Below are 21,502 nucleotides of genomic sequence, written 5' to 3'. Positions count from 1 at the left end.
CTGCCCAAGATAAATTTCTACCACAGAGGCAGCAGGATGGCACCAGTTGCCCCAGCAGAAGAGCATTTTTCTTCCAATGAACCTCAATCCTCTGCCTAGCTTGGAGCAACTCCTAAATTGGGACAAAGAGTTTTGACAGTCATCCAGACTCGAAACATTCGCTCCCTTCTCTCTCCCCAGAGGCTGTCAGACCTGCTGAGATTGTCCAGCATCGTCTGTTGTTTCAGATTCCAGCATCCGCAGTCATTTGCTTTTTTCTCCTGAATTGGGGCAGGTGCTGAACGGTTCAATCCCCTTCCGCCAACTGAGACACCCAGCTCAGACGCCTGAGACCAGTGTTGCTATGGTGCAAATAACAGGAAATTCATGGAATTGATATATCCCCCATCGCCCATCACAGCCCGACCACTCATGCTTGGCTCGCTTGCATTCTCAAGGTATGTGTGTGCAAGACAATGAGGCTGTCAGTTGGATTGTGCCTCTTGTATTCCGAGGTGTGTGTGTGTGTGTGTGTGTGGTGAGGTCTGTGGAAAGTTGCTGAGCACTCCCTCTCTCTCTACAGCAGCCAGCCTTGTTCTCACTCTCGCCGCATTGTGAGTCACAGCGTCATGGCGGAGGAGCTGCTAGCCGGGTCCCAATGGCCAAATGCAAGAGATGCCTACGAGCTCCAGGAGATCATCGGTCAGTCTGTTCCCAATCCTTTTAACTAAAGGTGGCGCGTCTAAATAAATGTAACAACCGCGACAGCAGAGGATAGAAAAGCCTCTCCTTCATTCTCCCCCCTCCCTCCTAGTTTAATTTCAGCCTGTTGTGCGGCATTATTCATCCTGAGCGATTTCTAGCCCTGCATGTACCCAGGCTGCACTATTCACTGGGGCAGAACTGCGTCTTTTTTTAATAGATCAACCGGCGCTGCTTGTAATAACACTGATGGGGGGGGGGGGGGGGGGGGATTAAAAGGGCTTTTCGTTCCGATTTCTCAGTTCCTTCTGCAAATGAATGTTCTGATTGGAAGTGTGTGTTTTTGAGGTCAGGATGTGCAGCTTAGGATGTTCTGCGTTGCTGTTTTTTTCTCTCCCTCCCCCCCCCCCCCCCCCCCCTCCCTGACTGGGCTGATCCGGGTAATGAATGAAAGAAGTTAAAACATGTTAAAAGTGACTGTCAGCCCCCTCTTGACATGTTTGCAAGAGCTGCGACATTGCCCCTTGATGTCAAATGAAATCCCCTGTAACACGCACACTTGAGCCTTGTTTTTTTTTGGGGGGGGGGATGTCAGCTGATGCCTGGCATCATATCAAGCGTGGTTTAAATGTTTATACAAATCACAAACTGCTATTATGAAGGGGCGGGGGAGACAGGTGGTCCTCAGTCCATATTTACCTCAGGCAGAACGCTTTTGAAAGGCTTTGAGAGCGAAAGAAAATCAGCTAGAGGTTGTTGTGATTCAGTAAAGAAGGAGGGCACAGATTCTCAATGATCGCCTAAAGGATGAGGAGGAAAGTTAATAGAATTTCACTTCACAGAAAAAGTTGACAGCCAATGGAGTTCTCTCTCATCAGTGGCTACTGTGGCAGATATATTTGAAAGGGAATTGGCTAAATATTGGAAAAGGGAGAATACAAAAGGGTATGAGGAAAGAAAAAGGAAACTAAATTAGAGTGGATAGCTCCAATTGAGGGGCCAACCAGCACAGATTCAATGGACCGAATGGCTTCCTTCTGTGGTACAAGTACATTTTTTCTGATCCTGTGTTACAAACTGTAACTGGGATTTCATCTGTAGACATGTAATCTAACGTCTCCCTGTGTTTTCCTGCCAAAAAACAACACTTAACTCAGTACTGACGCACTTTCGCTATGTTCAGGTAGCATTTTATTGTGTATTTTCTGAGTATTTTTGACAGCAAAAGGTTCCAGTTTCTAACCCTGGTTTGCATTGAGTTTGCCTAATCTCATGTGTTCAGATACAATTGATATTGTAGAGACAGACCCCTTTGGGTGGTGACAAGACTGGGCATGGCCACGATGCTCCCTGTGACTGAGCCAGCTGACAAACACTATCCAGTGGGTGAGGTATCGGAGGGCAACTGGATCCCAGCAGAAGTCCCAAGTGCTCAGAAGAACTGAGAAAAGGAGAGAGAATGCAGAAAGTCAGGTGACGTGGGAATTTGAGTTCCTGTCTCAGGCTCAAAACTGTTAGAACAAGCAGTGATTTGGTTGGTGGCATCATTGCATTGCCAACTATGTCTGTCGTGACACACTCGTAAACTTCTAACTATACGTTTTTGTTGAAAGTTTATAATGTTGCAGATACTCTGTGTGAAATAATTCCCGCAGTCAATATGGCAGCTAATGAGCTAGCAATTCAGAGCTGGTTTCCCCCGGCTTTTCTATCAGCCAAATCTATCTGGAGATTCTCCCAACAGCCCTGTCTTCAAAGCGCATTGTGTCAGCATGATTTCACAGAGTGCTGGATCATGCTTCCTATTGTAGTGGGCCAAGGATAACATTTAATTCTTATCCAACTTGCTATTTAAGTAGAACTAAATTTCAATTAAATATTAGGAAGACTGCAACCATTGTCTTTGTCCCCTGTCATGAACTCTGTTCCCTTGCTGCTAACTCTATTCTTCTCCCTGGCAGCTGTCTGAAGCTGAGCCAGACTGTTTGCAACCTTGGTATCATATTTGACCCCAAGAGGAGCTTTCAAACATATATCCACGCCGTTACTAAGACTGTCTATTTCCACCTCTGTGACTTTGCCCAACTCTGCCGCTGCCTCCACTCTTCTGTTGCTGAAACCCTCATCCATGTCTTGTTAACTCTGAATGTTCTATTGTACTTCACTCCTGACTGCCACCCCCCCCATTCTACCCTTCATAAACTTGAGTTCATCCAATATTCTGCTGCGTGTGTCCTAACTCGCACCAAGTCCCATTCACCTATCATCCCTGTGCTCGCTCACTTACTTTCACTCTTTAAGCAACACCTTGATCTTAAAATCCTCATCCTTGCTTTCAAATTTCTCCCAAGGCCCCACAACCCAAAGATGTGCAGGGTAGGTAGATTGGCCACGCTAAATTGCCCCTTAATTGGGGAAAAAAAAATTGGGTACTCTAAATTTATTTTTTTAAGAAAGAATCCTTTGAGATCTCTGTGCTCATTTAATTCTGGTCTCTCGAGCATCCCCAATTTTCATCACCCCACCACTGGTAGCCGTGCCTTCAGCTGCCGGGACCCCTAAGCTCTGGAATTCTCTCCCTAAACCTCTCCACGTCGCTACCCCTCTCTCCTCCTTTAAAATGCTCTTTAAAACTTATCTCTTTGTCCAACCCTTTGGGCACGTGTCCAAATATCTCCTTATGTGGTTTGCTGTCTTATTTTGTTTTATAACGTTTCTGTGAAGCACCTTGAGATGTTTTATCCTACTAAAGGTGCTATATAAATACAAGTTGTTGTGTTTTATTTTCCTTTCTCCACTTTTCTCTTGAAGGCGCTGATCCATGCTGGGCTTTGATTCCATGAGTGCTGAGCACTCTCGTAGCTTGTCCAGCTATTCATTTGTGAGCCTACAAGGGCTGTTTGACCATGGAGAGAATCACACCCAATGTACAATCAAGCTTGTTTCTGTCCTCGCTCATTAGCCACACAGGCTTATTTTGCAGCAGGAGTCACTGGATGCCAATCAGAAATGAGAGCAGTGGCTGATTTACCTCTCTCTCACCCCGGGGAATACCGATCCGAATTGGAAAGCTCCATTTGCGACACTAGCTGAGACCAGCTAACTCCAAATAGGCCAAGGAATGATCCGGGTACTCTCAATTTGCATGGCGACTTCATTGGGAAGGTTAGGAGGGGAAGGGGGTTACAGCGAGCTGTTCAACAATGAAAAGAATTACAGCCAAGCACAATATTGTCCGGACATAACATCCACCTTTCCAGCAGGATCAGATTGTCATCAGGAGTGGGAAATCTGTCTGGTTTCTCCCATAGCTCGTGGGCACTGACGCTAATTGTAGACTATTGCTATAGTTGCAACTGAGATCAGTTAATTCAGCACAGACCAATACCAACCCTCCTACTCTGTGTAGTTTAGTACTACATCATAGTAAGGGACAGGGAGGTACAAGCGCACTTAAAATGGCTGTCATTTACTATATACATACTGGGGTAAAACTTAAAAACAAAAGTGAATTGATCCATTTTCCCTTTTTGCTTCAGGGTTTTCTGTTGTAGATTGGGATTGCTGTTACTGATCTGTAACTTGATTGTTAAGTAGGCCACGGGCATGTTGCAGTGTTTCAGTAATAACAAAAGCTGGGAATGCAAATCTCCCTATATCAAGTTTTAAAATCACATTGAGTATTGTCACCGACAAGTGGCGCACGAGATTCAAACTGGGAGGTGTTGGGCGCTGGAGCACATTGGTGCCATGTGGTGTTCAGGCATGGATTCATGTCCAGAATTCCAACATGATAAGTTCTAGATTTCTGCTACACCATGGGAAAGGAAATGATTACCATAAGAATGACTCAGCACAGAAACAAGCCATTCAGCCCAATAAATCATAGAAACTCTACAGTGCAGAAGTTGGTCATTCGGCCGATTGTGTCTGCACCTACCCTCTGAAAGAGCAGTCTACCCAGGTACACTGCCCTACCCTATCCTTATAACCACGTAACCTAACCTGCACATCCCGGGAGACTAAGGGGCAATTTAACATGGCCAATCCACCTAACCTGCACATCCCGGGAGACTAAGGGGCAATTTAACATGGCCAATCCACCTAACCTGCACATCTTTGGACACTAAGGGACAATTTATCATGGCCAATCCACCTAACCTGCACATCTTTGGACACTAAGGGACAATTTAACATGGCCAATCCACCTAACCTGCACATCTTTGGACACCAAGGGACAATTTAACATGGCCAATCCACCTAACCTGCACATCTTTGGACACTACGGGACAATTTAGCATGGCCAATCCACCTAACCTGCACATCTTTGGACACTAAGGGACAATTTAACATGGCCAATCCACCTAACCTGCACATCTTTGGACACTAAGGGGCAATTTAACATGGCCAATCCACCTAACCTGCGCATCTTTGGACACTAAGGGACAATTTAACATGGCCAATCTACCTAACCTGCACATCTTTGGACACTAAGGGACAATTTAACATGGCTAATCCACCTAACCTGCACATCTTTGGACACTAAGGGGCAATTTAACATGGTCAATCCACCTAATTTAACATGGCCAATCCACCTAAACAGCACATCTTTGGACACTAAGGGACAATTTAACATGGCCAATCCACCTATCCAGCACATCTTTGGACACTAAGGGACAATTTAACATGGTCAATCCACCTAACCGACACATCTTTGGACACTAAGGGACAATTTAACATGGTCAATCCACCATCTTTGGACTGTGGGAGGAAACCGGAGCACCCGGAGGAAACCCACGCAGACACGGGGAGAACGTGCAGACTCCGCACAGACAGTGACCCAAGGTCGGAATTTAACCCGGATTCCCTATGGACTCCATGTTAACAACAATTTGTCGCAGAAAATTCCACACTCCAAACGTGCTCTGTGTAAAGAAAATGTTCCAGCCTGCCCTTTAATTCTTTCTCTGATTATTGTCTTGTCGGTGGTGAAAGGGAGATTGTGGCCGAGGTATAAGCCCTTCACTGTTCTGCCAGCCCATAAACTCAAAAATCACCTCAGTCTTTCAGAGAGAATACAAAATGAATTACATTCTCGTTTTGTATGTTGGTATGTGGGGGACTGAGACTTGACATTACTGTAATATGTGGGCCATATATAGACTTGAAAAGAAATACGTTAGATAATAAGGAAAAAAGCATTGGTGTTTATTTAAACAGTATCATGTTATGACAGTGAACTTTATAGATTCCCTGTACCCCAAATTATTTAACTCAACATTTCTGCTCCTAGATTCTATGGGCTTGAAGGTTTTGATGTTTCGTAGTGCTGTGTACAGACCTGTGCACAAAAAAAAAATGTTTGCCCATTTTCCTCCTGGAAGCATTGAGGTAGGACAAACGTGGAGGGACAAGAGGTGAAATATGGAAAGGGGTGCAGGAGCAGAGGGACCTGCGTGTATATGTGCAAAAATCATTGAAGGTAGAATGACAGGTGAAGAGAGAGTTAGTAAAGGATACAGTATTCTGGGTTTTGTTAATAGGGGCAGAGAGTACAAGAACAAGGAGGTTATGCTGAACTTGTAGAAGACACTAGTTAAGATAAGATAATCGCTTATTGTCACAAGTAGGCTTCAAATGAAGTTACTGTGAAAAGCCCCTAGTCGCCACATTCTGGCGCCTGTTCGGGGAAGCTGGTACGGGAATTGAACTGTGCTGCTGGCCTGCCTTAGTCTGCTTTCAAAGCCAGCGATTTAGCCCAGTGCTAAACCAGCTAGACCTCAGCTGGAATATTGTGTACAGTTCTGGGTGCCACACTATAGGAAGGATGTGAACGCATTGGAGAGAGTGCAGAAGAGGTTTACAAGGATGGTTCCAGGGATGAGAAACTTCAGTTTGAGAATAGATTGGAGAGGACGGGACTGTTCTCCTTAGAGAGAAGAAGGCTGAGAGGAGATTTGATAGAGATGTTCAAAACCATTAAAAAAAATTTTTTAATTTAGAGCACCCAAGTGAAATGCTGCCTTGATGTCAGGACAGTCACTCTCACCTCACCTCTGGCATTCAGCTCTTTTGTCCATGTTTGAACCAAGACTGTAATGAGGTCAGGAGCTGAGTGACTCTGGCGGAACCCAAACTGAGCATCCGTGAGCAGGTTATTGCTGAGTAAGTGCCGCTTCATAGCACTGTTGATGATTCCTTCCATCACTTTGCTGATGATGGAAAGTAGACTGATAGGGTTGTAATTGGCTGGGTTGGATTTGTCCTCTTTCTTGTGTACAGGAGTGAGTGTGAACAACAAAGAACAAAGAAATGTACAGCACAGGAACAGGCTCTTTGGCCCTCCAAGCCCGTGCCGACCATGCTGCCCGACTAAACTACAATCTTCTACACTTCCTGGGTCCGTAACCCTCTATTCCCATCCTATTCATGTATTTGTCAAGATGCCCCTTAAATGTCACTATCGTCCCTGCTTCCACCACCTCCTCCGGTAGCGAGTTCCAGGCACCCACTACCCTCTGCGTAAAAAACTTGCCTCGTACATCTACTCTAAACCTTGCCCCTCTCACCTTAAACCTATGCCCCCTAGTAATTGACCCCTCTACCCTGGGGAAAAGCCTCTGACTATCCACAGTCAGTGTGTGTGTGCGTGAATGTGGGTGGGTAGATGACTGTGGGTGGGTGAGTGGGTGCGTGTTGGTGAGTGTGTGTGAGTGTTGGTGTGTGTGTATGTGCAGGATAGGTGGATTGGCCACACTAAATTGCCCCTTAATTGGAAAAAAAATAATTGTGTGCTCTAAATTTATTTTTTTTAAAAAGAAAAATAAAGTGTCAAACAAATCTTCGCACTTGACTCTGAAATACCCTGTGCTGAGCGTCCCAAACTTTCTACCTCTGTGTGCAGTTAACTGGTGAGGAACGTGACAGATTTGCAACCCTAATAGTGGAGCATGTTGCTCCTTGTTCTGCTTATTGATATGACTGCTTTATAGCAGCGATAAGCCAATTTCCACTTAATTTTGGTAGAGACACTTTCTTAACACTTTTGGGAGTCAAAATCTATTGGACAAAAGAAAAATACCGCCAAGGAGCATAGTGTGACCACAGCGACTTCTCAAAGTACCAGAAAGGACAACAATTTGAGCTGAATTTTAACAACTTGCAAAGTTTAAACAGAAATGGGAATCCCTTTATTTTATGTAAAAGCAGATCGGATGTAAGAATGACAACATTGCTGGATTGGGAGGTCCCATTCCCCCTCCCCTACACCCACGCTGTGTTTACCAGTACAGAAACAAAAGGGCCTGGCTTCATAGATTATCATAGAATTTACAGTGCAGAAGGAGGCCATTCGGCCCATCGAGTCTGCACCGGCTCTTGGAAAGAGCACCCCACCCAAGGTCAACACCTCCACCCTATCCCAGTAACCCCACCCAACACTAAGGGCAATTTTGGGCACTAAGGGCAATTTATCATGGCCAATCCACCTAACCTGCACAGCTTTGGACTGTGGGAGGAAACCCACGCACACACGGGGAGGATGTGCAGATTCGGCACAGACAGTGACCCAAGCCAGAATCGAACCTGGGACCCTGGAGCTGTGAAGCAATTGTGCTATCCACAATGCTACAGTGCTGCCCCAACTTGCAAAGTTTAAACTGCCTTCTATTATCGCTACATATTTGACCATTGTGATTTTTCAATGGCCTCTTGCATAAGATTAAATATGATATACAGCACAAAACGGATTCCAACCAGCCCATGCCAGTATTTATGCTCCAGTTGAGTTTCCTCCCATTTTTCCTGATCAAAATGTACAATCATAACACTCTATTCCCTTCTCCCTCATACACTTGTCTAGATTCCTCTAAAATGAGTCAATACTACCCGCTTCAACCACTGTGATATCAATATTCAACAGTAATTCCTGCTATCCCGACTTATTCTGACTATATTTTATGTGATTTTTCAACCATTACTTCCCCAATTTGATGTGCACCTGAAAGGAGTCAGAGGTCTGGTGAGAGAGGGAATAAGAGGGAGCGTATAACCAGAGGCCTGGTCAGGGAATCAGAGGGAGCGTATAGTCAGAGGCCTGTTCAGGGAATAAGCGACAGTGTATAGTCAGAGACCTGGTCATGGAATCAGAGGGAGCATATAGTCAGAGGCCTGTTCAGGGAATAAGCGATAGTGTATAGTCAGAGACCTGGTCATGGAATCAGAGGGAGCGTATAGTCAGAGACCTGGTCATGGAATCAGAGGGAGCGTAAACTCAGAGGCCTGGTCAGGGAGCGAATCAGAGGGAGGGTATAGTCAGAGGCCTGGTCAGAGAGCGATTCAGAGGGAGCGTATAATCAAGGCCGAGTCAGAGAGCGAATCAGAGGGAGCGTATAGTCAAGGCCTAGTCCGAGAGCGAATCAGAGGGAGCGTCTAGTCAAGGCCTAGTCAGATAGCGAATCAGAGGGAGCGTATAGTCAGAGGCCTGGTCAGAGAGCGAATCAGAGGGAGCGTATAGTCAGTGAGCGAATCAGAGGGAGCGTATAGTCAGAGGCCTGGTCAGAGAGCGAATTAGAGGGAATGTATAGTCAGACATCTGATTAGAGAGCGAATCAGAGGAAGCGTATAGTCAGAGGTCTGGTCAGAGAGCGAATCAGAGGGAGCCTATAGTCAGAGGCCTGGTCAGGAATCAGAGGGAGCGTATAGTCAGGGGCATGGTCAGGGAATCAGAGGGAGCGTATAGTCAGGGGCCTGGTCAGAGAGCGAATCAGAGGGAGCGTATAGTCAGAGGCCTGGTCAGAGAGCGAATTCGAGGGAGCGTATAGTCAGAGGCCTGGTCAGAGAACGAATCAGAGGGCGCGTATAGTCAGAGAGCGAATCAGAGGGAGCGGATAGTCAAGGCCTAGTCAGAGAGCGAATCAGAGGGAGTGAATAATCAGAGGCCTGGTCAGAGAGCGAATCAGAGGGAGCGTATAATCAGAGGCCTGGTCAGAGAGCGAATCAGACGGAGCGTATAGTCAGAGGCCTGGTCAGAGAGCGAATCAGAGGGAGCGTATAGTCAGTGAGCGAATCAGAGGGAGCGTATAGTCAAGAGGCCTGGTCAGGGAATCAGAGGGAGCGTATAGTCAGAGGCCTGGTCAGAGAGCGAATCAGAGGGAGCGTATAGTCAGTGAGCGAATCAGAGGGAGCGTCTAGTCAGGGGTCTGTTCAGGGAATCAAAGGGAGCGTATAGTCAGAGGCCTGGTCAGGGAATCAGAGGGAGCGTATAGTCAGGGGCCTGGTCAGAGAACGAATCCGAGGGAGCGTACAGTCAGAGGCCAGGTCAGGGAATCAGAGGGAGCGTGTAGTCAGGGGCCTGGTCAGAGAACAAATCAGAGGGAGCGTATATTCAACGCCTAGTCAGAGAGCAAATCAGAGGGAGCGTATAGTCAGAGGCCTGGTCAGGGAATCAGAGGGAGCGTATAGTCAGAGGCCTGGTCAGAGAGCGAGTCAGAGGGAGCGTATAATCAAGGCCTAGTCAGAGAGCGAATCAGAGATGGCGTATAGTCAAGGCCTAGTCAGAGAGCAAATCAGAGGGAGCGTATAGTCAGAGGCCTGGTCAAAGAGCGAATCAGAGGGAGCATATAGTCCGAGGCCTGGTCAGGGAGCGAGTCAGAGGGAACGTATAATCAAGGCCTAGTCAGAGAGCGAATCAGAGATGGCGTATAGTCAAGGCCTAGTCAGTGAGCAAATCAGAGGGAGCGTATAATCAGAGGCCTGGTCAAAGAGCGAATCAGAGGGAGCGTTTAATCAGGCCTGGCCAGAGAGCGAATTAGAGGGAGCATATAGTCAGAGGCCTGGTCAGAGAGCGAATCAGAGGGAGCGTATTGTCAGAGGCCTGGTCAGGGAATCAGAGGGAGCGTATAGTCAGGTGCCTGGTCAGGGAATCTGCGGGAGCGTATAGTCAGGGGCCTGGTCAGGGAATCAGAGGGAGCGTATAGTCAGAGGCCTGGTCAGGGAATCAGAGGGAGCGTATAGTCAGGTGCCTGGTCAGGGAATCAGAGGGAGCGTATAGTCAGGGGCCTGGTCAGAGAACGAATCAGAGGGAGCGAATAGTCAACGCCTCGTCAGAGAGGGAATCAGAGGGAGCGTGTAGTCAGAGGCCTAGTCAGCGAGGGAATCAGAGGGAGCGTATAGTCGAGGCCTAGTCAGAGAGCGTATCCGAGGGAGCGTATTGTCACAGGCCTGGTCAGAGATCGAATTATAAGGAGCGTTTAATCAGAGGCCTGATCAGAGAATCAGAGGGAGCGTATAATCAGAGGCCTGGTCAGAGAGTGAATTAGAAGGAGCGTATAATCAGAGGCCTGGTCAGAGAATCAGAGGGAGCGTATAATCAGAGGCCTGGTCAGAGAGTGAATTAGAAGGAGCGTATAATCAGAGGCCTGGTCAGAGAATCAGAGGGAGCGTATAGTCAGAGGTCTGTTCAGAGAGCGAGTCAGAGGGAGCGTATAGTCAGAGAGTGAATTAGAAGGAGCGTATAATCAGAGGCCTGGTCAGAGAATCAGAGGGAGCGTATAGTCAGAGGTCTGGTCAGAGAGCGAGTCAGAGGGAGTGTATATTCAACGCCTAGTCAGAGAGCGAATCAGAGGGAGCGTATAGTCAGAGGCCTGGTCAGGGAATCAGAGGGAGCGTATAGTCAGGTGCCTGGTCAGGGAATCAGAGGGAGCGTATAGTCAGGGGCCTGGTCAGAGAACGAATCAGAGGGAGCGAATAGTCAACGCCTCGTGAGAGAGGGAATCAGAGGGAGCGTATAGTCAGAGGCCTAGTCAGAGAGCGAATCAGAGGGAGCGTATAGTCGAGGCCTAGTCAGAGAGCGTATCCGAGGGAGCGTATTGTCACAGGCCTGGTCAGAGATCGAATTATAAGGAGCGTTTAATCAGAGGCCTGATCAGAGAATCAGAGGGAGCGTATAATCAGAGGCCTGGTCAGAGAGTGAATTAGAAGGAGCGTATAATCAGAGGCCTGGTCAGAGAATCAGAGGGAGCGTATAATCAGAGGCCTGGTCAGAGAGTGAATTAGAAGGAGCGCATAATCAGAGGCCTGGTCAGAGAATCAGAGGGAGCGTATGACAAATCCCAAATTTCTTTACCCGTCAGTCTGGCCTCAATAAAAGTCGAGTTGGATTTGCAGGTACAGCATTAGTTATTTTATTTAGCTTGCAAGCTTGTTTCATTTCACAGAAGCATAGGACACATCCAGTCTCCTACATCCCGGAAAGCGAATGAACAAAGAGACAAAGGGATCTCTGCAAATCAATTCAAATGGTATCAAGTTTCACATACACGATTCCCATAGGTCAGCCTATACCCCTCCTGACCTAGTCAGACATTCTGATTGGCTCACTTCCAATGCCTTCCTCTGGCCCCTATTACCCAGCATCCTTTTCTCCTCCTATGGTGGACACACCTCTTCCTGCTTTGCCATGCGGTCTGAAATCCTTTGTCTGTGAACTCACCAGAATGAGACTGGCCTATCTCTACATTACAGTAACTAATATCTCTAAAGTAATTATTTTATATCACATTCGTCATTCCCTCCTTTTATCATTCCATGATAACCGAACTATCCAATCCATAGCTACGGTTCCTCATCTAAAAATATCTGTCACTGCATTTCCAATTCCTGGCGTAGCCCCCCTTCATCTGCTGCACCCTCATGGATTTTGACAGCTAAGATTTTAGTGGCGTTGATCTGTTCCAGTGTAACCCGCATTCTACCCATCACACATTTAAGGATGGCTGGGCCCACAAAGATGCAGCCGATAGCCACCACTAAATACATGACCATATTTATCAACCAGTCCTTCCAACCTCCAAATCCCCAGTTACCCCAAGCGCCAGGATCCTGCATTCCGTCCAGGTGATCCCGTATGTGATCCATAAATTTAGTGATGTTAGCGGTCAAGTCCTGAACTCCCATGATACACTTGCCCTGCACTATGGCGCATACCCCACCCTCACGGGCCAGAAGATAGTCAAGAGCATACCGGTTCTGCATTGCAAACAACCGTAGCTGAGACAATTCCTTGGTTATTGCCCCGAGGGCTCCCAAGGTTTCATTTCCCAAGATGGTAAGGCCACAAATAAAATAATTCCTATCGCTAACCGCCAAGGAACCCCCCACACCTCCCAGTGTCAAGACGCTCAGAATCCCCCACCCGGCTGAGTGGCCCCGGTTGGGTGCGAGAACCTGAGGTTTTTTCCAGTTCTCGCAAAATTCAGCCGAGAATGCCCGGCGTGCTAACTGATTATGCAGCTTCCACGCCGAAGGGCAGGGGACTGTGGTAGGGACTAGAGTCCCTATAGCAATTTGGAGGGGAAATGGGGGTGACAAAACGTTGGTCGCTGCGCCATCAAATAAAAAGTAGTATCCTTGTTCCGTGTGCAGGCTAGCATCACAATCAGTATATCGGTTGCGTAAGGATCCCCCAGTAGCCCAGTTTATCCAGCTTCAAAACACCCATTCGGGCCGCCTAGCAATGCGGAAAGCCCTAGTCCCAACAGTGATATGAGAGACATTCGCCCAGCCACAAAGGAGCTGGAAGCCGGCGTTCAATGGAATGCAAGTGGTGTTGTAACAAACGCATTGGCCAGACGCCTGGGTGATATGGCACCTCCTGTCCGTACAGGTGGGGAACAGACATGTTATATTCGTTTCCACCTCTACCAGCAAACAGCCGTATCCTTCACTGCTGAAACAATTCTCGTACGACCGGGAATCCCTATTGGGAGTGAAGTGGCTAGGTATATACGCCCTCCACCGTTGCAGCCTATCATACTGTGAATGGGAATTATCCCGAGGAAGGGGAAGGCAAATAGCCGGTGGTGCTGAACCCGGATCGTAAGGAAGAGTGACTTGCTCGGGCGGTGGCTCGGAATGCTGACAATGAACCACCGTTTGGGGAGTGCCCCAAAGCGGTGAAACAGAAAATAACCTAGACACTGCTGCGGGGTTCGGGTAGCAGACAACCCGTCCGTGGCCATACAAGCGATGGTAAATCTGGTAGAAGAGATTCATACTACCCAGGTTTTCCTCAGTTTGGCCTTTAACTAACTTAAGTGTATCTCCCGGTAACCTACGTTCTAGCTGTACTTCCCTTCTCACACGCCCCGTCCTCTCTCTAGTCCCTCTCTCTTTCTCATAGCCTCTTCCTACGCTCTCCTGACGGCCTGATGTTACCTTTATTGCACCAATCTTAACACATCCAAAATCAAATTTACATGTATTCCAAAAACAAGGCAATGTCCATATAATGTTCCCTTCCCATCGCCGGGACCGGTGCAATTGCTTCATGAGTCCTGCATTCTCCTTAACTTTGACGACCTTCCATGAGTCGATACCATGTCCTCGTATATGGGGGCAGCGAAGAACATCACCTTTGCATAGGTGATGTATCCTTGTAGATTGGTTGGGGTTACAAATATAGATAATATTCCCCTTTTCCATGTCCGTCGCCAATAACACTCCAAGCGAAGTGAGGCCAAATATCACACAGACGGTGCGTAGCCACCCCATCATGCTCCACACCTGTAAAATAGCACTGGAGAAGGGAGGCAGGTTAATCTGTCCAAGAAAATGAGGCCCGTTATCAGAACTCAACTGAGCTGGTCTACTGTACCGGGGAATGATTTCCCGCGTCAGAACTTTAACCACTCGACATAGATCGGAGTATTTCCGACTATATAGGGGAACAAGACAGGGATGCCCGCTGTCTCCATTGTTGTTCGCGTTGGCAATTGAACCTCTGGCCATGGCGTTGAGAGACTCCAGGAAATGGAGAGGGGTGATTAGAGGGGGAGAAGAACACCGAGTCTCGTTATATGCGGATGACCTATTGTTATACGTGTCGGACCCAGCGGGGGGAATGATAGAGGTTATGCGAATTTTGAGGGGGTTCGGGGATTTCTCGGGGTATAGGCTAAACATGGGAAAGAGTGAATTATTTGTGATACATCCAGGGGACCAGAGTAGAGAGATAGAAGGCTTGCCTCTAAGGAAAGTGGAAAGAAACTTCCGATACCTGGGGATTCAGATCGCTAGGAGCTGGGGAACCTTGCACAGACTTAATCTGACACGGTTGGTAGAACAAATGGAGGAGGACTTCAAGAGGTGGGACATGCAGCCTCTATCGCTGGCGGGCAGGGTGCAAGCAATTAAGATGATGGTCCTCCCGAGGTTCTTATTTGTATTTCAATGTCTTCCCTATACTAATCACTAAGACCTTTTTTAATAAAATAGACAGGAGCATCACGAGCTTCGTGTGGGCAGGGAAAGTTCCGAGAGTAAGGAGGGGGTTCCTTCAGCGTAGTAGGGACAGAGGAGGATTGGCACTACCGAACTTGGGCGATTACTATTGGGCCGCCAATGTGGCAATGATACGTAAATGGATGATGGAGGGTGAGGGAGCGGCGTGGGAAAGACTGGAGAGAAAGTCCTGTAAAGGGACGAGTTTAGAGGCGCTGGTGACGGCGCCGCTACCGATCTCACCTAAAAAGTTTACCACGAACCCGGTGGTGGCGGCAACATTGAATATCTGGGGACGGTGGAGGCGACAGAGAGGGGTGCGGGGAGCCCTGGTGGGGTCCCCAATCAGGAACAACCATAGGTTCGCCCCAGGAAGAATGGATGGAGGATTTCAGAGCTGGTTCCAGTTGGGAATTAGGAGGGTGGGAGATTTATTTATAGATGGGACTTTTGCGAGCTTGGGAGCATTGGAGGAAAAGTATAAGTTGCCCCGGGGAAATTTCTTGAGATATATGCAGGTGAGGGCATTTACTAGACAACAGGTGAGGGAATTTCCATTGCTCCCGACACAGGGGATACAGGACAGGGTGCTTTCAGGGGTGTGGGTCGGAGAGGGCAAGGTGTCAGAGATTTACCGAGAGATGAGGGAAGAGGGGGAGGAGTCGGTGGGCGAACTAAAAGGAAAGTGGGAAGAAGAACTAGGGGAGGAGATAGAGGAGGGTATGTGGGCTGATGCCCTAAGCAGGGTAAATTCCTCTTCCTCATGCGCCAGGCTTAGCCTGATTCAATTTAAGGTGCTACATAGAGCACACATAACGGGAGCAAGATTGAGCAGGTTCTTTGGAGTGGAGGACAAATGTGGGAGGTGTGGCGGGAGCCCGGCAAACCACGCACATATGTTTTGGGCATGCCCGGCACTGGAAGGGTATTGGAAGGGAGTGACGGGAGTGATTTCGCGGGTGGTGAAGGCCCGGGTCAAACCAGGCTGGGGGTTAGCTCTATTTGGAGTTGCGGAAGAGCCGGGAGTGCAGGAGGCGAAAGAGGCCGACGTTGTGGCCTTTGCGTCCCTAGTAGCCCGGCGCAGGATCCTACTCATGTGGAAGGAGGCGAAACCCCCCGGACTGGAGGCCTGGGTAAATGATATGGCGGGGTTCATTAAACTGGAGCAGATAAAGTTTGCCCTGAGAGGATCGGCTCAAGGGTTCACCAGGCGGTGGCAGCCATTTCTCGACTACCTAGGGGAACGTTAGAGGGAAGACAGATGACCAGCAGCAGCAACCCAGGGGGAGGGGGGGGGGGGGGGGGGGGAGGGGGGGTTTAGTTTAGGTCAAAGATAAAGGGGTTTTGTTACTTGTGTATTGTTTAAAATTTCTGTATTGTTATTGTTGCGTTTGCTTTGTAAGAGGGGAAAAATTGTTGTTTGGGAAAAAAATTTCAATAAAACATTTATTAAAAAAAAAAAAAGAACTTTAACCACAGTAGCAGCTTTATTATCGGTAGTCGGATACGCCTCAACCCATCTGCTGAACACATCCACAATGACCAAAACATATTTATAACATTGACACCTTTCCAACTCAATGTAATCCATTTGGAGCGTCTCAAAGGGACCACTTGGCAACGGGGTTGGCCCCATCCCACAAGGGATACCTTTTCCGGTGTTATATTGCTGACAAATCAAACACCGATTACTGATACTCTGGGTCAACCCCTGCATTTTAGGGTGCCACCAAGTGTCCAGCAACAAATCACTAGTCCCCCGAGCCCTACAATGAGTTGCAAAGTGTACACATTCGATGACCCATAAAGCCAGTACATCAGACATACAAGTCTGATGTGCTGGCGTGGTCCATAAAGAGGAAACAGAATCATATGTACAACCTAACCGTTTCCACATTTGTTTATCACTCTCAGGAGCGTCCTCCTGTAACCTTATGACGTCTTGGATGGTTGGCATTGACTTGTCAGAAGCAGACATATTTATAGTAGATCGTTTAGTCTGACTTAACATTTTAAGCACCATCACTTGCTGAATTTGCGCGGCTGTCCGCGCTGCACAATCTGCTTGTTCATTACCAATGTCAACTGGGGTCTTACCATTTGTGTGGGCAGCGCATTTAATAACGGAAATCTGTGCGGGCATAAGAAGGGCCTGCAGTAAGTCATTAACTAAACCCCGGTGGGATATTTGACCACACATAATCATGTCAGGTTGTTCTGACGAAATGTCACTCAAATCGCCCTTTATTGTGGTAGTTTCCTGAATCAAGGCTAAACAGTCGTGGCCAGGTGCGTCTTCATGGACAGGGGGACCACTAAGAAAACAGGCTGGATTGATAGTGGTACAGTGGTTAAATGTCAGACGTGGATTGTTCAAAAGGTATACCTCATACCTATTCTGACGAGCTGCGGTAAGATGCTGAGTCTGCAGTTGCCTCAGTAGTGCGATGACCGAGTGGGAGCTATTCACCGTAATATCCTGTTGGAGGGTGAGAGCATGTAACGGCTATGCGATGGCATTGATTGAACGTAAATCCTGTACTAATCGGTACTGGTCTGGTTTGGCTGGTTTAGGCACAGCAAGTATGAGGGTGTTACATTCTGATTGGCAAGGGACCAAAATACCCTGTTGCAACAGCTCTTGAATTAATTTGTCTATAGACGGAACAGCTTGGGATTTCAGGGGGTATTGCCGAATGGAAGGTAGCTTTACATGATCCTTAACCATTACCTTTATAGGTGTAACATTTGTCTTTCCCACTTGTGATGGGTATTTCGCCCAGACCTGTGGATTGACATATTCCAAAACATCATGTCCCCAGTGATGCTGCAGTCGAGTGTTAATTGTTTCAGGGACCTCAAAATATTTTATGGCAGTGCCGTCTGGCATGACTTGAAGTGCGTACTCTGTTGGATCCGAATGATCCACTGCCCTCCTTACCATTTGCCCCAGATCCCTGGCATGGTACTGGTCGTGGACCTGACGTGTAATATGAGGGCTTACCGAAGCTGACTGTGGCCATAAATGTGGTGATATTGTAACAAAATCGGCTGTACCTTCTTTTCCCGTGACTGTGGCTGTAACCTTGACTGGCCATTCGGTCCCAATTAATGGCCGGTATTTGTCCTCCAAATCCCTGTTTTGTCCGGTTCTGTCATAGGCCAGGGTAACGTGATGCAGTGAATGTTCAATGTCTAACGTCCACCACTGGGGGGTGATAGAAATATAGCACTGTTGTCTCATCCTCCATGATTTAACCGTTACCCCCTCGTCTCCGCACTCTAGATGTAGCTGGAAGATACACAGTAAATCTCGGGCCAACAAGTTACAGTCCAATCCAGTAGTCACGACAAACTGATGATCTGCAAACTTATTCTCGTAAGTGACTGTCACAGGTTCAGAAATAGGATACTCACACACCTGTCTTTGGAACCCCGACAATTGCTGCGTGTGGTCGGATAGTGGTAGTCGAAGTTCTGATTGCACAGAAGACATGGCTGCTCCAGTGTCGATTACAAATGAGTGATGTTGATCTCCTATCTGCAGAGAGATAATAGGTTCCCTGTCCGATTGGAGAGTCCTTATGACTAAATTAGCTAGTCAATCCTGTGTTGGGAAAGGGTTTGCCTGGGAGAAGTCAGTGTATCTCGTCTGTCCTCCCCTTGGTGGGTACCCCCTCCTTTGGGTCGGATAATCTCCTTCTACTGCCTGTCTTTTAAAGGGGCATTCCTGTTGCCAGTGATCTGCACGGCCGCAATTAAAACATGCATTGCTCCCTCTATATCTGCCCCGTCCTCTTCTCCCAGTAGACCAATGGCCCCTCAGAGGGGGCGGCGGTTGTAAAGCTGTTGATGCATACGGTGGGCCATAAAAAGGAGCTGAGGGTCCCTTTGGGTGGGTTTGGTATCTTCCTAATCGGCAACTGTCTCCGAATCTCACCAGGGGGCACTCTAGCTATTTCCTCTGGTTCTTCCAAGACTTTGACGTCCCTCCCTGTCACTAGAGGGAGTTCTTTCTCTTCAAAATCATCTGTTGCAGCTCCCTTTGTTCTCGAACCTTGCGGTTTCCCCTTGGTTTGGAGGGATTTAGGTGGTATGCTTAATTGTTTTTGGTTAGGATCAAGCCCTTCTCTTGCTGTCCGAGATCTGGTCCTAGAGCTAACTAGGCTTGCGGAACAGAGCTCCTCTTTCTCTACTGATCGTGAAGATGGTAAATCAGGACCCACACTATCACCCAAAAGGGCTTGAGTTACTGGCATAATTGGAATCTGGGGAGCAGTGACTGGATATCAATTATTATACTCTGGTGGTTCTGGAATTAGTGCAGACAATGCTACAGGTGCAGTCAAAACGTTTACTGACATTTTTAAATTATTGAATTAATCATTTTCTGTCAATTCAAGGCCAGCCATTCAACTACGTAGCTCATCTTTTGTTTGACCCACGCCTTTCCTGTCTCTACTTGCGCGTTTTTTTTTTTTTTTCTTGGCAAAACGATTGAAAAGGTTCTAACAGTTTTTTTTTTTAAACTTAAAAATGTTTGAAAATTCAAATTGAATTACTGCAACTTGCAAGCTTAGCTCTGATCTCAACTCAGAGCTAAATTTACGATTTGCGTAACACAAACTTGTATAACATTTACAACTTAATTAATTCTTTATCTTAACAATTTTTCTTTAAACAAGTTTTTCTTACATTCACAAAAATGTTGGCAAAGTCAACTATCATCTCCAGATTTACACTTTTTAAAATGGTGTCAGTGGTCTTCTTTAAGTTTCTATTAATTCACAAATAAAATGAGATAAACATTATTTCAAGTAAGTAAAAATTAAGATTCTGGCAATTTCAATCAATTGCTTTCGAAAATAATAACTTTTATCAAAGAGGTGGAGAAACCCACTGGTTTCCTTTAATTAATTCAAAACGTAACTTTGCTGGAGTTCACTGACTCAAAGGAAAGGTATCCGATTACACTGCAGGCTGCTGCTGTTATCTCAAGGCCTGAGTGAGAAGCACAGTCTGTCGTCTTTAACTTTGGCTGCTGCTGTTAACCCTTTGAGAGACTTCTGCTTCAACCAATATGCAGCATTCCCCACAATCTCAACTAGTCCTCAGAACTGCGCCCTTCGCCACCACAGTCCAAGGGTACAATTTTAGCTTAATCAACTATAGATTTAAAACACTCGTGGAACTGAACCATCTTCCGATGTCCCATCAGTTAATCAACAACACTCGTAGAACTGAACCATCTCCCGATGTCCCATCAGTTAATCAACAACACTCGTAGAACTGAACCATCTCTCGATGTCCCATCAGTTAATCAACAACACAATTAACCCAAAACTGAACTATCAATTATGATATCCCATCAGTTTAATTTGCTAATCCCCAGACTGACCTTTGATTTCGTCGAGACGATCTTTCCGTACCAACCGCGAGTGACCAGACTAATCAGACGATAAGAAGAGGGGAAAAAGCAATGCGCGGTGATTTTCCAGCTATGCATTGTGGGCCCCTTCTTCCCACTCTCCCTGTTCATAATCAGTCTAATTCTGATTTCGCAGTTGGTCAGAACCGTCTTGAGAAATCCCGGGTTTCGGCACCAATTGACAAATCCCAAATTTCTTTACCCGTCAGTCTGGCCTCAATAAAAGTCGAGTTGGATTTGCAGGTACAGCATTAGTTATTTTATTTAGCTTGCAAGCTTGTTTCATTTCACAGAAGCATAGGACACATCCAGTCTCCTACATCCCGGAATGCGAATGAACAAAGAGACAAAGGGATCTCTGCAAATCAATTCAAATGGTATCAAGTTTCACATACACGATTCCCATAGGTCAGCCAAGACCCCTCCTGACCTAGTCAGACATTCTGATTGGCTCACTTCCAATGCCTTCCTCTGGCCCCTATTAACCAGCATCCTTTTCTCCTCCTATGGTGGACACACCTCTTCCTGCTTTGCCATGCGGTCTGAAATCCTTTGTCTGTGAACTCACCAGAATGAGACTGGCCTATCTCTACATTACAGTAACTAATATCTCTAAAGTAACTATTTTATATCACATTCGTCACGTATAGTCAGAGGTCTGGTCAGAGAGCGAGTCAGAGGGAGCGTATAGTCAGAGGCCTGGTCAGAGAGCGAATCAGAGGGAGCATATAGTCAGAGGCCTGGTCAAAGAGCGAATTAGAGGGAGCGTATAAACACGGCCTAATCGGAGAGCGAATCAGAGGGTGCATCTAGTCAAGGCCTGGTCAGAGAGCGATTCAGAGGGAGTGTATAGTCAGAGGTCTGGTCAGAGAGCAAATCCGAGGGAGTGTATAGTCAGAGGCCTGGTCAGGGAATCAGATGGAGCGTATAGTCCGAGGCCTGGTCAGAGAGCGAATCCGAGGGAGCGTATAGTCAGAGCCCTGGTCAGAGAGCGAATCTGAGGGAGCGTATAGTCACAGGCCTGGTCAGAGAGCGAATCAGAGGGTGCGTATAGTCACAGGCCTGGTCAGAGAGCGAATCCGAGGGAGCGTATAGTCCGAGGCCTGGTCAGAG

At 47.2% G+C, this 21,502-nt stretch overlaps 1 protein-coding gene across 1 annotated transcript in view; it reads left to right on the top strand.

Moving 5' to 3' along the window:
• Window positions 1-332: 332 nt before the first annotated feature.
• The window catches only part of LOC140405481 (STE20/SPS1-related proline-alanine-rich protein kinase-like), a 253,266-nt gene continuing 232,096 nt past the window's right edge, over window positions 333-21,502 (top strand). The window contains exons 1-2 of the mRNA XM_072493974.1: window positions 333-437; window positions 563-681. Of these exons, the coding sequence (XP_072350075.1) occupies window positions 367-437; window positions 563-681 (190 nt within the window). The 5' untranslated portion in view covers window positions 333-366. The remainder of the gene's footprint in view (window positions 438-562; window positions 682-21,502) is intronic.

Source organism: Scyliorhinus torazame, chromosome X (assembly GCF_047496885.1).
Source record: "Scyliorhinus torazame isolate Kashiwa2021f chromosome X, sScyTor2.1, whole genome shotgun sequence".
NCBI classification, from domain to species: Eukaryota; Metazoa; Chordata; class Chondrichthyes; order Carcharhiniformes; family Scyliorhinidae; genus Scyliorhinus; species Scyliorhinus torazame.
The sequence above is the reverse complement of the archived record's forward strand: the minus strand, read 5'-3'. Positions and strand labels throughout refer to the sequence as shown.